Here is a 15,352-nt window from a genome sequence, read left to right as displayed (position 1 = left end):
CACTCCTTCCCTGCCCGGGGACCCCCCCCACACTTACCTGAGCTTCCAGCAGCCATGTGCTCCCAGCCCAGAAACCCTGGCTGGGACTTCCAGCTGTGGGGCAGGGCCAGGAGGCCCTGCTGTTGTTGGAGCCCGCCGGGCTTCCCCTGGGTCCTACTGCCCTTGGTTCGAGTCACTTTGACAGGAACCAAGGGCAGAGAAATATTAATTTTCTATATTTTTTAGGGGCCCCGCGGGCTGGATATAATGGCCTCTACAGCAGAGGTGGGCCGTATTTTGCCCACTCCTGCTGTAGCATCTGCAAAGTTCGGGCACTATAGTGGGGCTTTTTTGGTGCTTTTATCTAATAGCTGATTGAATCAGCTTTAGCTAAAAGTGCCAAAAATCTCTGCTAAAGCACCCAAACTTTACAGACACTGCAGAGCTGGGCTGTAGCCATAGGTTGGTTCTTCCAGTAAAGGACTTTTGTTTTTGTTTTTTAGGAGTACCCACAGAGTTGGTGCCTATGGCTCCAAGTACATCAGCTTTAATGAGCTCTACTATGCTGCAGAGTGTTGTGGTCCTGCAGAGGTGGACTGTGCACATAGCCCTGGGTTGTTGGGCAAGGTCCACAATGCCAGGATCTTGATGAACTCCAGCAAGCTGCCCCAAATGACTTGGGACACATTTGTTCCCAGCGTAGAGCTGGAAGGATTGACAGGCCCTTCACCCTCACCTTGTTACTTTGAGACCCAATCCACCTATCCTTCGATTGGCTTATGAATCCCCACACTGGACATTTGAATGGCAGAAGGAAACTTTTTCGGCTGAGAAGCTGACAGGTGACTGTGGTCTTTGAGTGCTTCAAGCACTGGTGGGATGTTTGGATGCTAGAAAGCAATTAATGCCCCAGATAATAATTTTAACATGCGCTTCCCACAGCATCTGTGACATTGTCCCAGAAACCTGGGTGGTGGAACCCAAAGGCTCACCAGCTAGTAGCAGTCCCCAGAAACGCAGCCTCTTGAGCACCATGACTACATATGCAAACTTCATGCCCAGCTTTAAAAAGGTGAGGTCAGCCTAGGGCAGTAGATGTGGGAGTGACTCAGAGGTTTCACCTTAGGCAAGCAGGGCATAGAGAGCAAACTACTGTGAGATTCTGGAGGGGTAGTCAGCTCCTTGTTGCACACCTCTGGGAAGAACAAACATAGCCTCAGGTGCTTTGCAGTGAACCTCTTAAGAGTTGTTTTTGTTGGATCCAGTTTAAAAAAACAAACAAACCAAGTTTGGCCCAATTTATAGCTCTATAGTGCCGTGTATCATCTGTTTCTTAACTTGATTTTAAAAAGTCCTTTTAAGGCATTTGACATGCTACAAATGTTACATTTTCCCCCATGCCTTAGGAAGGTATTTGGTATATTTAGTAAAGGAAAACTTTCCTAAAGACATTATAGAAAATGGAGCTAATCACTTCAGTAAAAATAATTCTAAATTTCCTTGGTCATCAAATATGCCCCAAAGGAAAAATCCATGAGCTTTTAGAACTAGCTGGTGAATCACTGAAAAATGGTGCTTTGTGCTGATTGCTAATTTTAGCATAATGATTTCAAGTCAGCAAATAGGATTTTATAACAACAGTTTGTTTCAATAAAAAAGACGATTGGTCTAATTTAACTTTTAAAATTTATTTGCTATAATGAGAACTGAAAATTTTATTTGAAGGATCTAAATATGTGTGTGAAGATAAAGTACAAAAGTTATATCTGTTTTTTTCTTACTATGGTTGTTTCCAGTAATCTGAAAATTTGTAAAAGTGCTGTGCATTAATGTAGCTGTCCTTGAAGATGCAGTTAAATTATGAGACCTCTTACAACTTGCTGTCAAAACAATAGGATATCTGGCTCACTTTGGTTGTGAAATACAGTCTGGTCTCCTCTTTAAAACTGCACATTAAACTGGATACTTCTTCATTCCATTCTCTAATTTAATTTCAATCTCCTAAAAATCAGACTGTAAAGTGGTTCAGGGAGCATATAAAAGTTCCTAACGACATTTTAAAGTATCCTGAAACAGTGCACTTTTTGTACATTATCAGATGACAGGTCTTAAAACCAGGTTATTTAATTATAGAACATAATTCCTAAAAAAATTCTTCTCCAAAATAGCTCTGAATTTGTTCTTATAACATACAGTTATTATTTTTAAATTGGAACTCGGAAAGAAAACTGTGGCAGAATAATCCTTGGTCCTTGTCTATACTATACTTACCCTGATGTACAATTCTCTTCTCCCCTCCCTCTGAAACTGTGATTTCCCCTTCCTATTCTTCTGCTCATACTATTCAGTCTAATCTCTTTAGCACACTTCTCACTTGGTGTTTTCTTTCCTTCAGTCATGCAGATGTAAAGCAAATCTATTCTTCAAGAACCCACATACCTTGTCTTGCATGCCATGTACAAACAGTGTATCATATTCTGTCGGTTCTGCTTTGTTCTGTATGCAAATCCAATAAATACCCCTGTTATGCATAAGAATACATGCACTTTTCTATGCACTTTTCAGCATTCAGTGCACAGAGTTAGATTTTAATGAATATGTAGTGTCCCCAGAATTGCACAGCTGGCCAGTTTTCATGCTATGTAAAATATGTGGTAAGAAACAAACTAATGCATTATATTGTACTGTGTTGCTTATTTAAAAGCTGATTTTTCAAAAGGTCTAATTTGTACCGCCTTAAACATTCTGATTATTAGGAACAGTACATTTAATGAACTATACAACAACTGCATGGCAGATGATGGTGTTTTTTTCCACCTAGGAGGAATGACGCAACTTCCTTATCTACATTTGGTGACTTGAGCTTTAACTAGAAAATTGGGAAGATTAAAATTATTTAGGAAGATAAAGGAAGCAAGCTACAAAAAGATTAATTGTTCTTCATTTTTGTATAATGTGATATTGCTCCCACTACTGATACCAGTTACTTTATCAGGCATCTGATTTAAATGCTGAAGATCTACATTTTAAGGAAAATGTAAGAACTAATGCAATAGTGTGTTTAATTGCAACTAATGCAATAGTGCAATCATTTTTGTGTACCTGTTATACAAAGGCTTTAGGCATGATATAATAGAATGTTCCAAATGCTCTCATTTAATAGAAAACAAGGTGTTTTAAAAGAGAGCTTCTATGAACTCCAGAAAGCAATTCGATTAGTCTGTTTACTAAGAAAGAGACAAATGTGCTTTGTACACTGCTCCCATTTTTCTAAAACATTGAGTAAACTTCAGAGAGCCTAAGGTCAAAAACCCCATTAAAGCAGAGAGACAATCCTACCTACACACCACAATTCTTTAAAAATAGACTGGTCTTACTTCTGTTTTGCACTGTATAATACTGTACAACTGCAGTAACCTATAGAACAGTAACTGAAATCCAAGTGGCAAGCCCTAAAAAGTCTAGGCCCAAACTGCTGTTCACCTGTTAGGGACTTTAGCCTCTTCCCAAAATAGACTCCAAGGGATATTTGACCTGGCATTGTGATTCTGTCTCTAATGTGATTGGTGAGCTTCAAAGCAAAATCTACAACAATCAAAAAAAAAAAAAAGAGATCATGCCATGTATTCAAGCACACATTTTAAATAAAAATAGAGGTATGGACTGGGAGAAGAGAGAATGAAAATGAAATGTGGGTTTATGTGGAAACAATAGGTGAACAAGAAAAGTAATGGGGTCTAGTGGACACCAGTGACTGGGGAAAATGAGATGGAGAAGACGAAAGGAGGGAGAATAAGAAAGGGAAATGAAGAACAATTTTTTAAGAAAAGAAAACTTCTCATATCTGTAATTCAAAGCTGAAACATAACTATCAAGTTTGGCACCCTGGTCAAAACTCCACTGTACTCAGAGGTAGGGATGGTACTGAGAACTGAAGAGCAGTGGGAGGGGGTTAGGGAAGGAAGGCAGTCAGTTTTCCCTGCCCTGGAGACTCAAAGACTCCTGATGCTACTGCTGTTGTGTCCTTGCACCTGGCTGTCACAGCCAAGCAGCATGGGGCTGCTTCTGCCCAATTCCTATGGCTAGGTACTGCAGGGCTGCTAAGGAATTATAATTTGTGTCTTAAAGGAAGATGACAACAGGTAATTTCCATCTTAGGGTACAATAATAGGAGTTTGCTGATGAAATTTGTTGATAAAATAGTTGGGGAGGCATCATCAATATAGGAGATCAGAAGGCTATCAAAAAAACTGCTGACTTTGAAAACTGTTTTAAAAGAAAAAAAATTATATATTCAACAGTATAATACACAAAGTTGTGCTCTTGGGAATTAATAAGAAAATATTATATAAAAAGGGAAGATATTTCTAATAGAGATAGAATGTGTACAAGACTTTAATGTGACTTTTTTCTGAAATATAGTATATATTTCTGGTTGTTCTTGTTCAAGAAAGATGAATTTAGGCTGAAATGAGTGCAGAGAAAGACTTTTAGGATAGTCAGAGGAATAGGGATACCGACTTATGAGAGGACTAGAAGACTTTGGTTGGTACAGCCTCCCAAAACAAAGGCTAAGAGGGAATAAGAGTTCTGTCAGGTTAGAAACAGCTGACAGGGGAAAGAACAATATAAGCTAAAAGACAACGTTAGTACAAGAACAAATGAGATTAGATTTTCCATGAATAAATTTAGTCTGGAGATAAGGAAAAGAATCTGAACTATGTTTGGGATGTCCTTCCAATGGGAGCGGTGATAACAAAAACAAAAACAAAAAAACTCCTATTCACAATATAATGTATAACTTAACACATAACTCTGTGGCTCTCCCCATACCTGCAAACAGAAGCCTTCCAGTTCCCTTTAATTGACCATGCTATGTCAACCCTTGCTCCAGATGAATGAGGAAATAGTGACAACCTATCCTGACCACCAGGATTTTTATTCCTACCCCCTACCAGAAGAGCATCAGAAGCTGGATTCCCTACCCATATTTGGCAGAAGAACAGGAGCAGGGGGTCCCTTCTGTGGGTACCAAAAGGTCCCCAATGTTCTGAATCTCCTACATTTCCAATCTGGCAAGAGATTGACAGTAGTAGCCAGTTTCTCTCTCTGACCTCATGTAGAGAGTCTGACCTCAGCAGTGAGTGTAGAAGTAGAGCTCAGATCAATGTCCTTGGGTGCCTGCTGGGCTCAATCCATAAAATAGACATTTTTAGGCATCTTAGTTTTCATCCCATTTAAAGCAGTCAACAGCAAAGGAATTGGTAAAGTTATTCAATGGAGTTTCACAGGGTAAGTTAGACCTTTAGTAGGGGGTTTGGCATCAAGCTGGTTTGTGCCTGGTTTTTTAATCCTTGCATTAAAGGCATTTTAGGATAAATGGTGCTATTAACTGTGTAGGCTGGCAAGAAATGGAATTAAAAAGTCACATGGCATTGTGAAGTGAGACCTGTAGAGAACAAGGATTATTCCACAAATTCATGAGCCCAATAACTATAATAAACAATTGGAAGTGTCTGTGATGAGAAGCCAGAAAGGAAACAAGTAGTGGCGGTTTGGGTGTGGGTTTCTTCTGATAACAGGTTGAGAAGAGGTGGCCACTGGCACCTAAAAGGGATAAAAGGGAGATGTCTGAAACTAGGGGCATGGTTTGTTGAATCTCTCTATAAAGGTACATGGACTGTTCGTAGTCCTCAGCAAGAGGCACAAGGGTATCTGAAGCAAGGTTTGTGTGTCTGGGGCTTCCATGTAGCCTGATGCTGGCTATATGGTGGGCCTTTATTGATAGCTCCTCTCATGTTGGCAGGCCAACAGCTGTGTGGTGCAGCCTTGTTTGAGTTTTCAGGCTGTTGAGTCAGATGAGCTGCACAGCTGGGCCAGGGATACCAGGTTTGGGGGGAGCAGCCTATGAGGCTGTCCACAACCCAGCAGGTTGACTGCCTTGCCCTGCAGCTGCCAGGACAAGGTACTTGACATCTCGGCCACAGGGCCTCTAGGATAGGCTTCCTGATCTTGGGGTTTTTATGCATTGGGTCCTTTAAAAAATGCGTGCATCATTGGGGTGTATACAAGGTTGGTTTTCTGACGTCCCAGTGCAGGGGGCTCTGAGAGCCAGTTGGAGACCCTGGTGCAGTCTCAGGGCTGAGACCAACAACCAGCTGATTATCACTCCTTGTGCTGAAACCTCAATGGAGCCATGTGGAGACTCCAGTGCCACCGTGGGGCTGAGACTAAAAATTAACTGATTGTTGATTCCAGCCTTGTGACTCCACCAGAGACTTGAAGTGGCTTCGGTATGGTCCTGAGGCTGAGACCAACAATCAGTTGAATGTCAGCCCCAGGCCCATGATTGCTCCAGTTCAGTTGGGTACCTGGCTTTCAACTTGCTGTTGTGGGGGACCCCAGGATCATGATCCCAGGCTCCCCTGCCTTGGCAAATAGTTATGGCAAATTATGATATGATCCCAAAATCATGTGCCCTATAATGCATGTTTGGCTAAGCAAGAAGTGCAGTTATTGTGATTGAGGAACAGATGCCATCGTGCCATTAAATGAACATGTGTCAATGGCCTTACTCAAGCACTTCCTTGCCTCTAGCCATGCTGTGAATATTTCTCCAAGTGGCTCTGGAAAAGCCATGGTAGTTAGGTTTGACCCATTAGATTCAACCTGTAAGATATATGTGGCTCTTTGTGAATTAGCCCTAAATCTGTTCCTAATTTTTTTCCCTAATATTTCCTATATTGTATGTTTCTAGGTTGCAAAACTCCTGGCTGAAATCTGCTTTTATTGGGAGATGCATTTAATTTATTTTCTTCAGTATTTTGTTTGTGCGCAGAGATAACCCTTTAACTGTCCTTGATCATATATCAACTACTCTTTGTCCATCCTGTACCTGCCATGGCATCTTGCATTGCAGGAGGGCTTTGATAGCAGGATATGATGATTGATCTTGATAGCACGGCCATGCTGTCTTTTAAAACACTTTTTATTTCTTTTTCAAATTAAAATGAGGAGATTGAACAGGCCTAGTGATTCAAAGGAAGCTTCTCTGGAACAGGGGAGACCTGAGTTAAGGCAGCAGGTTTTTATTCCTGAAGAAAAGGAAGATTAAATGTCATAGAGATAACATGCTTGAGCTCTGAGGACAGGTCAGTGACTGCTTGTGTTACAGTTGTGTTCTCTAGACAGTTAACAGAGCAGCACTGGTACTGAGTTTCAGAAAAGCCTACTCCCTTCTTCCCTCTGCCCCCATTCTGTAAAGATACAGTCAGGGGAAAGCACTATTACCAAACAATGCCCAGGAACTATAGTAATCCATCTAGGTCAGTAGAATAAGTGAAAGTCTATGCCTAAATGGCCCTGCACAAGAATAGGCTGCCAAAGCAGTGCAACTTCTCTTCTTCCTTGAATACAGACATTTCAGTCCAAGATTTCAAGCATGCTGAAAACTAAGGCAGTTGCCAACAAGCTTATAGATAAATTTAGTAATTCTCCAACAGTGCTTTTCCTTTAAAAAGTAACTGCCAAGTCTCCAGCATCCCTCCAGGAAGTCTTATTTCCATGCTGCAGTACATATATTAACAATGTTACTACATTGGTAATGCTAATTTACTTCTGGTAAAAGGCCATACTGTACATAGAGGTACTGTGAATCCCCAACCTTCAGGTATGCAAGAGAATTGCCATGAGTAAATAAGTATTATCATAGGGTTCAAGATACAAGAATATCGAGGCGAGCTATTGTTAATTGCAAACAGATGTATTTGAGATCCTTATCAGTGGGCATGTGTACACAGGGCCATATAGCACCTTTGTTACTTTGCCGTCATTTAGTACTTCCTTTTGGAAGTACTAAAGGATGGCACACTAACATCCCATACTGCACTGTGCTGGCTATACACGGTTATTTTTTGGAGCACATTGCCACTGTGATGTAGCCGTGGCATCATAGTTTTTGCCAATGGAGAATACGGCGCCATAGCATCGTGTATAGATGCATGTAGTATTTGATAAATCCATTATAATTTATTGTCCCAATTTGCAGTTATCAACTTATAAAATAATTAAACAGTATATAATATTAATACGAGGACAGCATAGGAATGCGCATAGGAATGCATATAGGGGTCCAAAAGGTGGAACAGGATCTGACTTCTTTGAATAAATGGAAAAAACTTTTTAAAAGATATGATTTATTATTTAGCTACCTGAATATGGATTTAGCTGGCTACATGGCTAGGATTGGAAAACTAGCTTAGGTTTACTACCTCTTTTAAATGCAATAAAGAAGCAAGTTTACTCCTGTTTCTTTACAACTTTTATAATTGACTTGGTTAGACTTAAGAAATCAAGTCACTTTTGAATCAAAAAGCTGGCTGGCAGGCAGTTTCAAACATACCAAATCAGTGAGCATAGTGTTGTGATTGTTCATTGGTGAAAATACTGAACTATAAAATTTTAACATTGTTATGATATCTCTCTCTCTCAACAAAGATAAAAGACATTTTCTCCTGCTGATCTGAAAATTATATATTGAAATACAATGAAACAAAGAAATACAATCCAGAATAGTTTTTTTTTTGTTTTTACCTGTTCTTTAATATTTTATTCTAATGAGCAGGGATCCTGGTTTTCTCTGATTTAAAAAAAAAAATCCCCAATTTTTGGATTTAAAAAGAGAACCAAAAATCTACATTTTTCTATGGTTAAATTAAATGCCATTAATACATACATATATATATAATGGTGTTTCCTTTTAATCTTGGAAAACTGCCCCCTTTAATGGTTTAATTGTCTTTTTTAATGATTTAATTGCTTAAGTGTACATGTTTGACAGCGTGTTATGATTAAATGTCATAACAGTATATACGTTCAGCAGTGTATTTCAATTTAAATGACTTCTTATGCAGCAAACTAAAACACATCCCATGCATTTTAGTTTGCTGTGTAGCAAATTACAGTGATATTCCCCACAAGGGCCCTATTAGGAGGAGGCGGCAGGGAAGCTAGGGTTTGGCAGGCTTCCAGTGTCCGTTGCAGTGTCCCCACTGCCTTCTCTGGCTGCCAGCACACTCAGCTGCCCTCCTGCCGCATCACAAGACAGCAAGTCCATATCTGGGTCACCCAAGGTGAAGGGAAGGTGGCAGGGATGGTGTATGGGATGCTGGAAGCCTGCTAAGGTCGAGCTTCCCTGACCACAATCAGGATTCCAGCGCTCCATGCACCGTTGGATCCAGCAGGTGCTGCCTGCAAGCTGGGGCTGCACCCATGCATGTAGCACCCCTCTTGAGTGTCCCTGGGGGGCACAGCCACTGCGGAAGGAAGCACTGGACCCTTTGCAGCTCAGGAGCTGTACAACCTGGCAGCAGTTCTCGCAGGCAGGCTCTGCCAAAGGGGGGTGGAAAAAAGTGGTGAGGGTCCTAATCCTCTGATCTTTTTTTCCTCCCAGAGCCTACCTGTGCCTCCTGTGGCTGGGGAGTGAGTTGCCAGCAGGTCACATAGCCCCCGAGCTGTAGGAAATCCCAGTGCTTCCCTCTGCACCAGCGGCACCCCTGGGCAGCAACCACTTGCTGGCACCCATGCTGCCCCTGCCCAGAGGGAAGCACCAGGGCCCCCCGCAGTTCAGGGCCTGCTGCCAGCTTGCCCCCCAGCCGTGGGAGAAGCAGGCAGGTTTGTGGGGGATGGCAGTGCTTCATTCTAGCTCTGACTTGCCTGTGTATCTGTTTGAAATGTCTCAGGATCTATAATAATAATTGGCTTATTCTGTCTGTCCGGAGCATTTTGGTTGTTTCAGTAAGCATTGTGATTGACTGCTGAGACAACCAATCAGAGTGCACTGGACAGACAGAATAAGCCTATTATTTTATTATTATTATTATTATGGTGATGCTGATAATTATTATCACTGAATATTATTATATTAATATTAATAACAACAATAATAATAATAATAACATTTCCAATATTATAAAATATTAAAATTAAGTCCAGTTTATGGCAAATGCCTTTGTTTGGGTATACTTAACAGAAATGTTTTTCTACATTGCAAAGATAAAGTCATTATATAATCTGTAATAAATTCAGGTGATCTCAAACACTCCATTATAATATACGCATAAAACATAAAGCAGAGAATAACATTTTGAAATACCATATTGTTCCTTAGTAGCGATTAAAGCTTGAAACATCAAAGTGAGAACAAAAATAAAGAATTTACTCTGTTTGTTTTAATGGTGTAAACTCCCTTTGGGAAAGATTATGTACAACTTTGTAGACTTAAGAAGTTGCTGGGGTATTCATGGAGACCTTTTTCTTATTTTTAAAGAGTGCTCACCAGGTTACATTTTAGTTTGCATTTGTCTTGAGGAAAACGTATCTGTATCTGTCTGTTTGTTTTATTTATTAATTACCCGGCATCATTGGTATGCATGATGCTTGACAGATATAAGATAAGGTCCCTGCTTACATTCTACTTCATGTAAATAAAATGAGTAAAACTCATCACTATTATGGTCTGTCAGGTAGAAAAAGGAAAGGGAGACAGGGAAGGGATCGAGGTGAAAAAGGTTTTTAGGATACATAAAGAAGTTACATTTAGATCAACCTAACTAGGGTTCATTTGACTTAAATGCCTATTGTACAGACAATCAGGGTGGTTAAATCAGGCAAAAAATGGGGGCCCGATCTAAGTTAGTTCACCTGAAAAGATGAACTAATTTAGATCAGGAATGGGTTAGCCCACTCTATCACCAGTATATGTTTAGAGCACAGCCCTGGGACTGGGAAAGCCAAGCCAGTCACCCCAACCCAGGGGCGGACAATTATTTCGGGTGGAGGGCCGCTTACTGAGTTTTGGCAAGCCATTGAGGGCCACATAATAGGCAGCCAGGGGCAGATAAATATTAATTTTCTAAATTTTTTAGGGGCCCCGTGGGCCAGATAGAATGGCCTGGTGGGCTGCATCCAGCCCCCGGGCCGCATTTTGCCCTCTCCAGCCCCAGCCCCAGGGCTATGCTTTTCTTATCCTTCCTCCAACTCTGACCAGGCTATTTTTAGCCTTCCAACCTCCCCACCCCTGGATGTACAACCCCCCTGCAGATTCTCCACCACCTGCCAGACCTGCCAACTCCTTTTACCCCTACCACAGACCAGCTAGCTCCCATTGCTCCTACCCACCCCGCCTCCCACCGTGAGTTATTTATTCCGGTTTCCTTTTGCAGCTCCCAGGACTGGTAAACACCTATACATGATGCTCTCAGTCTACGTTTATACATCTTAGTGAGCTATGTGAATGTAGACCAGGGGTGGCAAATGACTGTATATGCACTTAGATGTGTGTGTTCTTATTTTTGGTTGGCATGGAAGAGTTGGATGTAGCAATCAAGTTCTCATATTGTTTTTTTTACACTTCTGCTTTTTTTAATAAAGGGAGCATATTGTCCCACCTCCTTCTGGTGTGGAGGGCCCTTTGGAAGCCCTGTCAACCTTTCTTTTAATCCCATTGCCCTTTGTCTCTGGTTTCTTTTAAACTCTACTTGCCTCAGTTAACTGTGCTGGAAGCAAGGCTACTGCTGTTTTAATTGCCATGTGGCAGAGCCCCCCTGGTATCGATAGTCTCTGCTGGCAAAAGATTTTCAATCAGTGCAGTCAAACCAAATGGCAGGAGACTTCTTCAGCCAGCAAAGCTGAGTCCACATATTAGGGATTTTGTGGCAGAGCTACAGGGTATGATCTTCTCATACCCCTAATCAACTTGCAGAACCTTGTAATGTAAACTGGAGTAATATTTTTGCTCCTATAAATCTCCGAGTGAGGCAGGGTTTATACACAGGAGCTGGTGTGTGTGGTAACTAGCAGCTTAACTCCTGTTAAATGAGTGCAAAGGATCAGTAGAAAGGCAGTAATTCTCCATTGGGTTTTGAGCTTCCTGCTTAATAGATCCTTAGGATATGTGGCACTGGGAGGTCATGCATTCAACAACACCATTAGTTGCAAATGTGGATGGGCCTCCCATAGTTTCATGACCCAAATATATTCCTCTAACAGGGGTTTATTTTTAGGATAGCAGAAGTCAGTCTATGATAAGAGTGTGGGAGTAGCAATGGTGAATTCTCAAGCAGAGGTCAGTAGCAGAATGATAAACTGAAAAAGTGAACTTCAAGAAGTGATTTGGAGGACAGGTAATGGATAAGTGGCTATAAGTACACATTTATACTGAATGAATACAGGATCTCTATACCTACTGTTGGGGTTTTTCTTCATTATCATGTAAGAAGCAGTTAATGGTAACAGGAGCATTTATGGTAACTGGACATTGCTACACTTTCCTGTGTCGTTCAGTACATGTAAATACACATAGTTTACAGCAAGGATTTATGAATAAAAATGAAGTGTTAGGAGTCTTATATTTGAACAGAGGATTTAACAAGAAATGGAACTGCTCCCCCCGCTTTTTAGATATGGTGTGGTATATAAGCAATGTATATTACATAAGAAATGTATATTATACATGCTTGGCATCTGTAGATGTGTATCAATGACCTGGTGTCTGAGCTGTTACACAGATATGCAGGACTAAATCACAGTCCTCCATAATGGCTAGAAAACAAATTATGATTGAGATCAGAACTAAACAGCAACTTTTAGCCTGGAGATTGTTTTGGGGGATATTTTATAAAGCTGATGGCACTCAGATGCCATGGAAAATGATTTTGGTATAAGGAAATCAGTAAAATAAGGAGAGAAGAAGTTATACTTTTTTTTTGTTTCTGAGCGCTTATATTTTTTGCTACAGCCACAGGACCAAGTCTTCAGGCTGGCCACATCCTTCAGGAACCTGGAGCTTGAATCAGGGGACACCCTATGGATGGGAGATGACGGCAAACAGAGATGGGAGAGACTACTTCATCAAGTAGGTTTGAGCTTTTGCTACAGAAGGACACAGGCATAAGAACAGTACTGTAACAGTAGCACTTAGTAGTTGATTTTCTTTGCAGCTTGAGTTGTTGACATCAGCTTTCAGTTTTACAGTGTTCATACTCAGCCTTTCTGATTTGTTGCATAAATCAGTCCAGTCTTCATTGTGCCCTGTTTCACACAACTGTTTTATTATCTTGTTATTTCTAAAACATACGAAAACATAGAAAAATTAATGCTTTCAGATGTTAACCCCCCACCAAAAACGTGCTTTACCAGAGGAAGCAGCACGTTACTTCGAACCAGTTCTGCAGTATCAATATAGATTGGGTCCTTCAGCAGGGCTTTTTGGCACTTTCAGCTAAAGCTGATTCAATCAGCTATTTGATAAGTGTCAAAAAAGCCCCACTAAAGTGCCTAATCTATATGGATGTCAGGCAAGCTGGGTCCAACTAATACACTGCCTTTTCTAGGCATGTGCTGGACTTGGCATTAGAATGCACTGAATTTAAATTAAATCACTGGGTTTTGGGGGGGATTTTTTAACATCTGCCAACAGTCTAAGGATTTTTTTTCATGTTTGGTAATGACCTCCTTCAGAAATTCGTTCCTTAAAAGAGAATTTAACAATGAAAAATTGTAATTCAACTGTCATTCACAAAAATTGTTCTCCAAGTTTAAAGAATGAGGCAGTAGGTCAGGCATAGGCATAGAAGTGAGTTTAGTTTGCTTAGTACATTCATCAAAATGACAAAAAGAAAATCACTTCTATTCAGCCAATGTTGTTTTTAATCTAGATTTTACTTCTCCTTGTTCTTGTACAGGTCAGATGCACTGTCCTTTGGTTGTGAGTTAAGAGGACAATACAAGAAATTTAAATGAATAATCAAATTTTAAACAATGTTATTTTCTCTCTTGGTCCTGCCTTTTAAACCTGGCATAATTGTTTGAGTTGTTCAGGTGCCATGGGATTAAAATAGATTTTCCTAGCCTAGCAAGCACTGGAAGCTCAGGTGTTCATTGTATTCCAGTTTGGAAGCCTTTTGTCAAGAATAAATGGAGCTGAACCACTTGGTTTTGCCATATGTATTGCTACTAGTCTAACTTATATCTTCCAGGATTAGCGAACTGTCATTTCAAAGCTGTGGTTTCAACACGCTTACCCACGGCCATGAATATGTTACTATAATTTAGAGCCCTCTACAGTTCTCCAAAATGTCCCACATAATGGGAACAAGAATACTTATTCATGTAACTAGGCAATAAGTCCCGAGCCACATGCTCCTGTGTATACATCAACCCCAGAAATGAAGTGGTGAGGCTGCTATGGGAGTATCCATAGCATTGTGCTCAAGGTTGGGGGCACCCCTGCAACATCCATATCACTTCATTTCTGGGGCTGTCATGCACAGTACAGAAGTGGGTAGGCAGGGCTTATTTACTGCTTCTGTTTCTGTGCCACAAAATGAGGCCAAAGGTGTATTTACATTGCACACGGGGTAGCTCAGTTAGGAGGTAACCAGGAAGGCTGGGTGAAGAAGAGTCAAAGGTGACTTACAATCATCATAGCCACCCCACCCTCTCTCTTTGGGCTGGGTTGGTCTCACCTCTGGACTTCAGAGTGTGTTACAGTCTGAAATTTGTCTATCACATGACCTTGGACTGTAGTATGGAAAATTACTTGTATAGCTTTAAATGACCTTACTCAAGTATTGGAAGCAATGTAGGTACAGCAGCACAGAGAATCAGGATATATCACACTGTGTGGAGCTTTGTGGTACTGTGCTCAGGTATCTTTTTCACTACATTACATTGCAGTGTACAGTACGGGTGATGTCCTCCATATCTGATTGCCTGGCATTTCAAGACTCCTGGTTATTAGGAAGCAGAGATGCTTTTCAGTCTGCAATATCCTTTTGTACTGCTTTGTTTTCTTGTGCCTGTGCACCACTAGAATAAAGTCCAGTTCCTGTAGTATCCTAGCTGAGAAGTTTTTCTCTGAAATATTGTGCTGTCATTCAGTGCCTATGTACTGTAACTTAAATTCACCTGTTGCCCCAGGGTCCTTTCCCAACATGCACTAAGTCTACTGAAAACAAAAATAAGGAGAATCACATGGGCTCTTTTACATGGATGCAATGACCTGGTGAAGAATCTATTACTTTAACAGTAATAACTAGTAAGTAAAGATAGTCATACAGTTTGATTCCTGCTTTTCTCACTTTCAGAATGATACTAGTCACACAACTTTGTATATCAATATGATGCTGTGGCTTACTGTGTTGAATGCATTAACACTAATTAATTTTGTAAATTAAGAGATCATTTCAAAGTTAACAAGTAGCTGGTAATTATCACCTCGGACTACACTTTTTTTTTAAATTTGGATTCCCTTTTACTGTGTTGAGGCCCCATACGATTTTACAGCCTTTCAAAATGTTATATTCTTTGAATT

At 40.6% G+C, this 15,352-nt stretch overlaps 1 protein-coding gene across 1 annotated transcript in view; it reads left to right on the top strand.

Annotated features, from left to right (window-relative positions):
* Positions 1-15,352, top strand: part of FRMPD4 (FERM and PDZ domain containing 4) — a 455,712-nt gene that overhangs the window by 242,839 nt on the left and 197,521 nt on the right. The window contains exon 3 of the mRNA XM_014519316.2: positions 12,776-12,892. Within this exon, the coding sequence (XP_014374802.2) occupies positions 12,776-12,892 (117 nt within the window). The remainder of the gene's footprint in view (positions 1-12,775; positions 12,893-15,352) is intronic.

The sequence above is a fragment of the Alligator sinensis genome, unplaced genomic scaffold, assembly GCF_000455745.1.
Source record: "Alligator sinensis unplaced genomic scaffold, ASM45574v1 scaffold312_1, whole genome shotgun sequence".
Classification (NCBI taxonomy): Eukaryota; Metazoa; Chordata; order Crocodylia; family Alligatoridae; genus Alligator; species Alligator sinensis.
The sequence above is the reverse complement of the archived record's forward strand: the minus strand, read 5'-3'. Positions and strand labels throughout refer to the sequence as shown.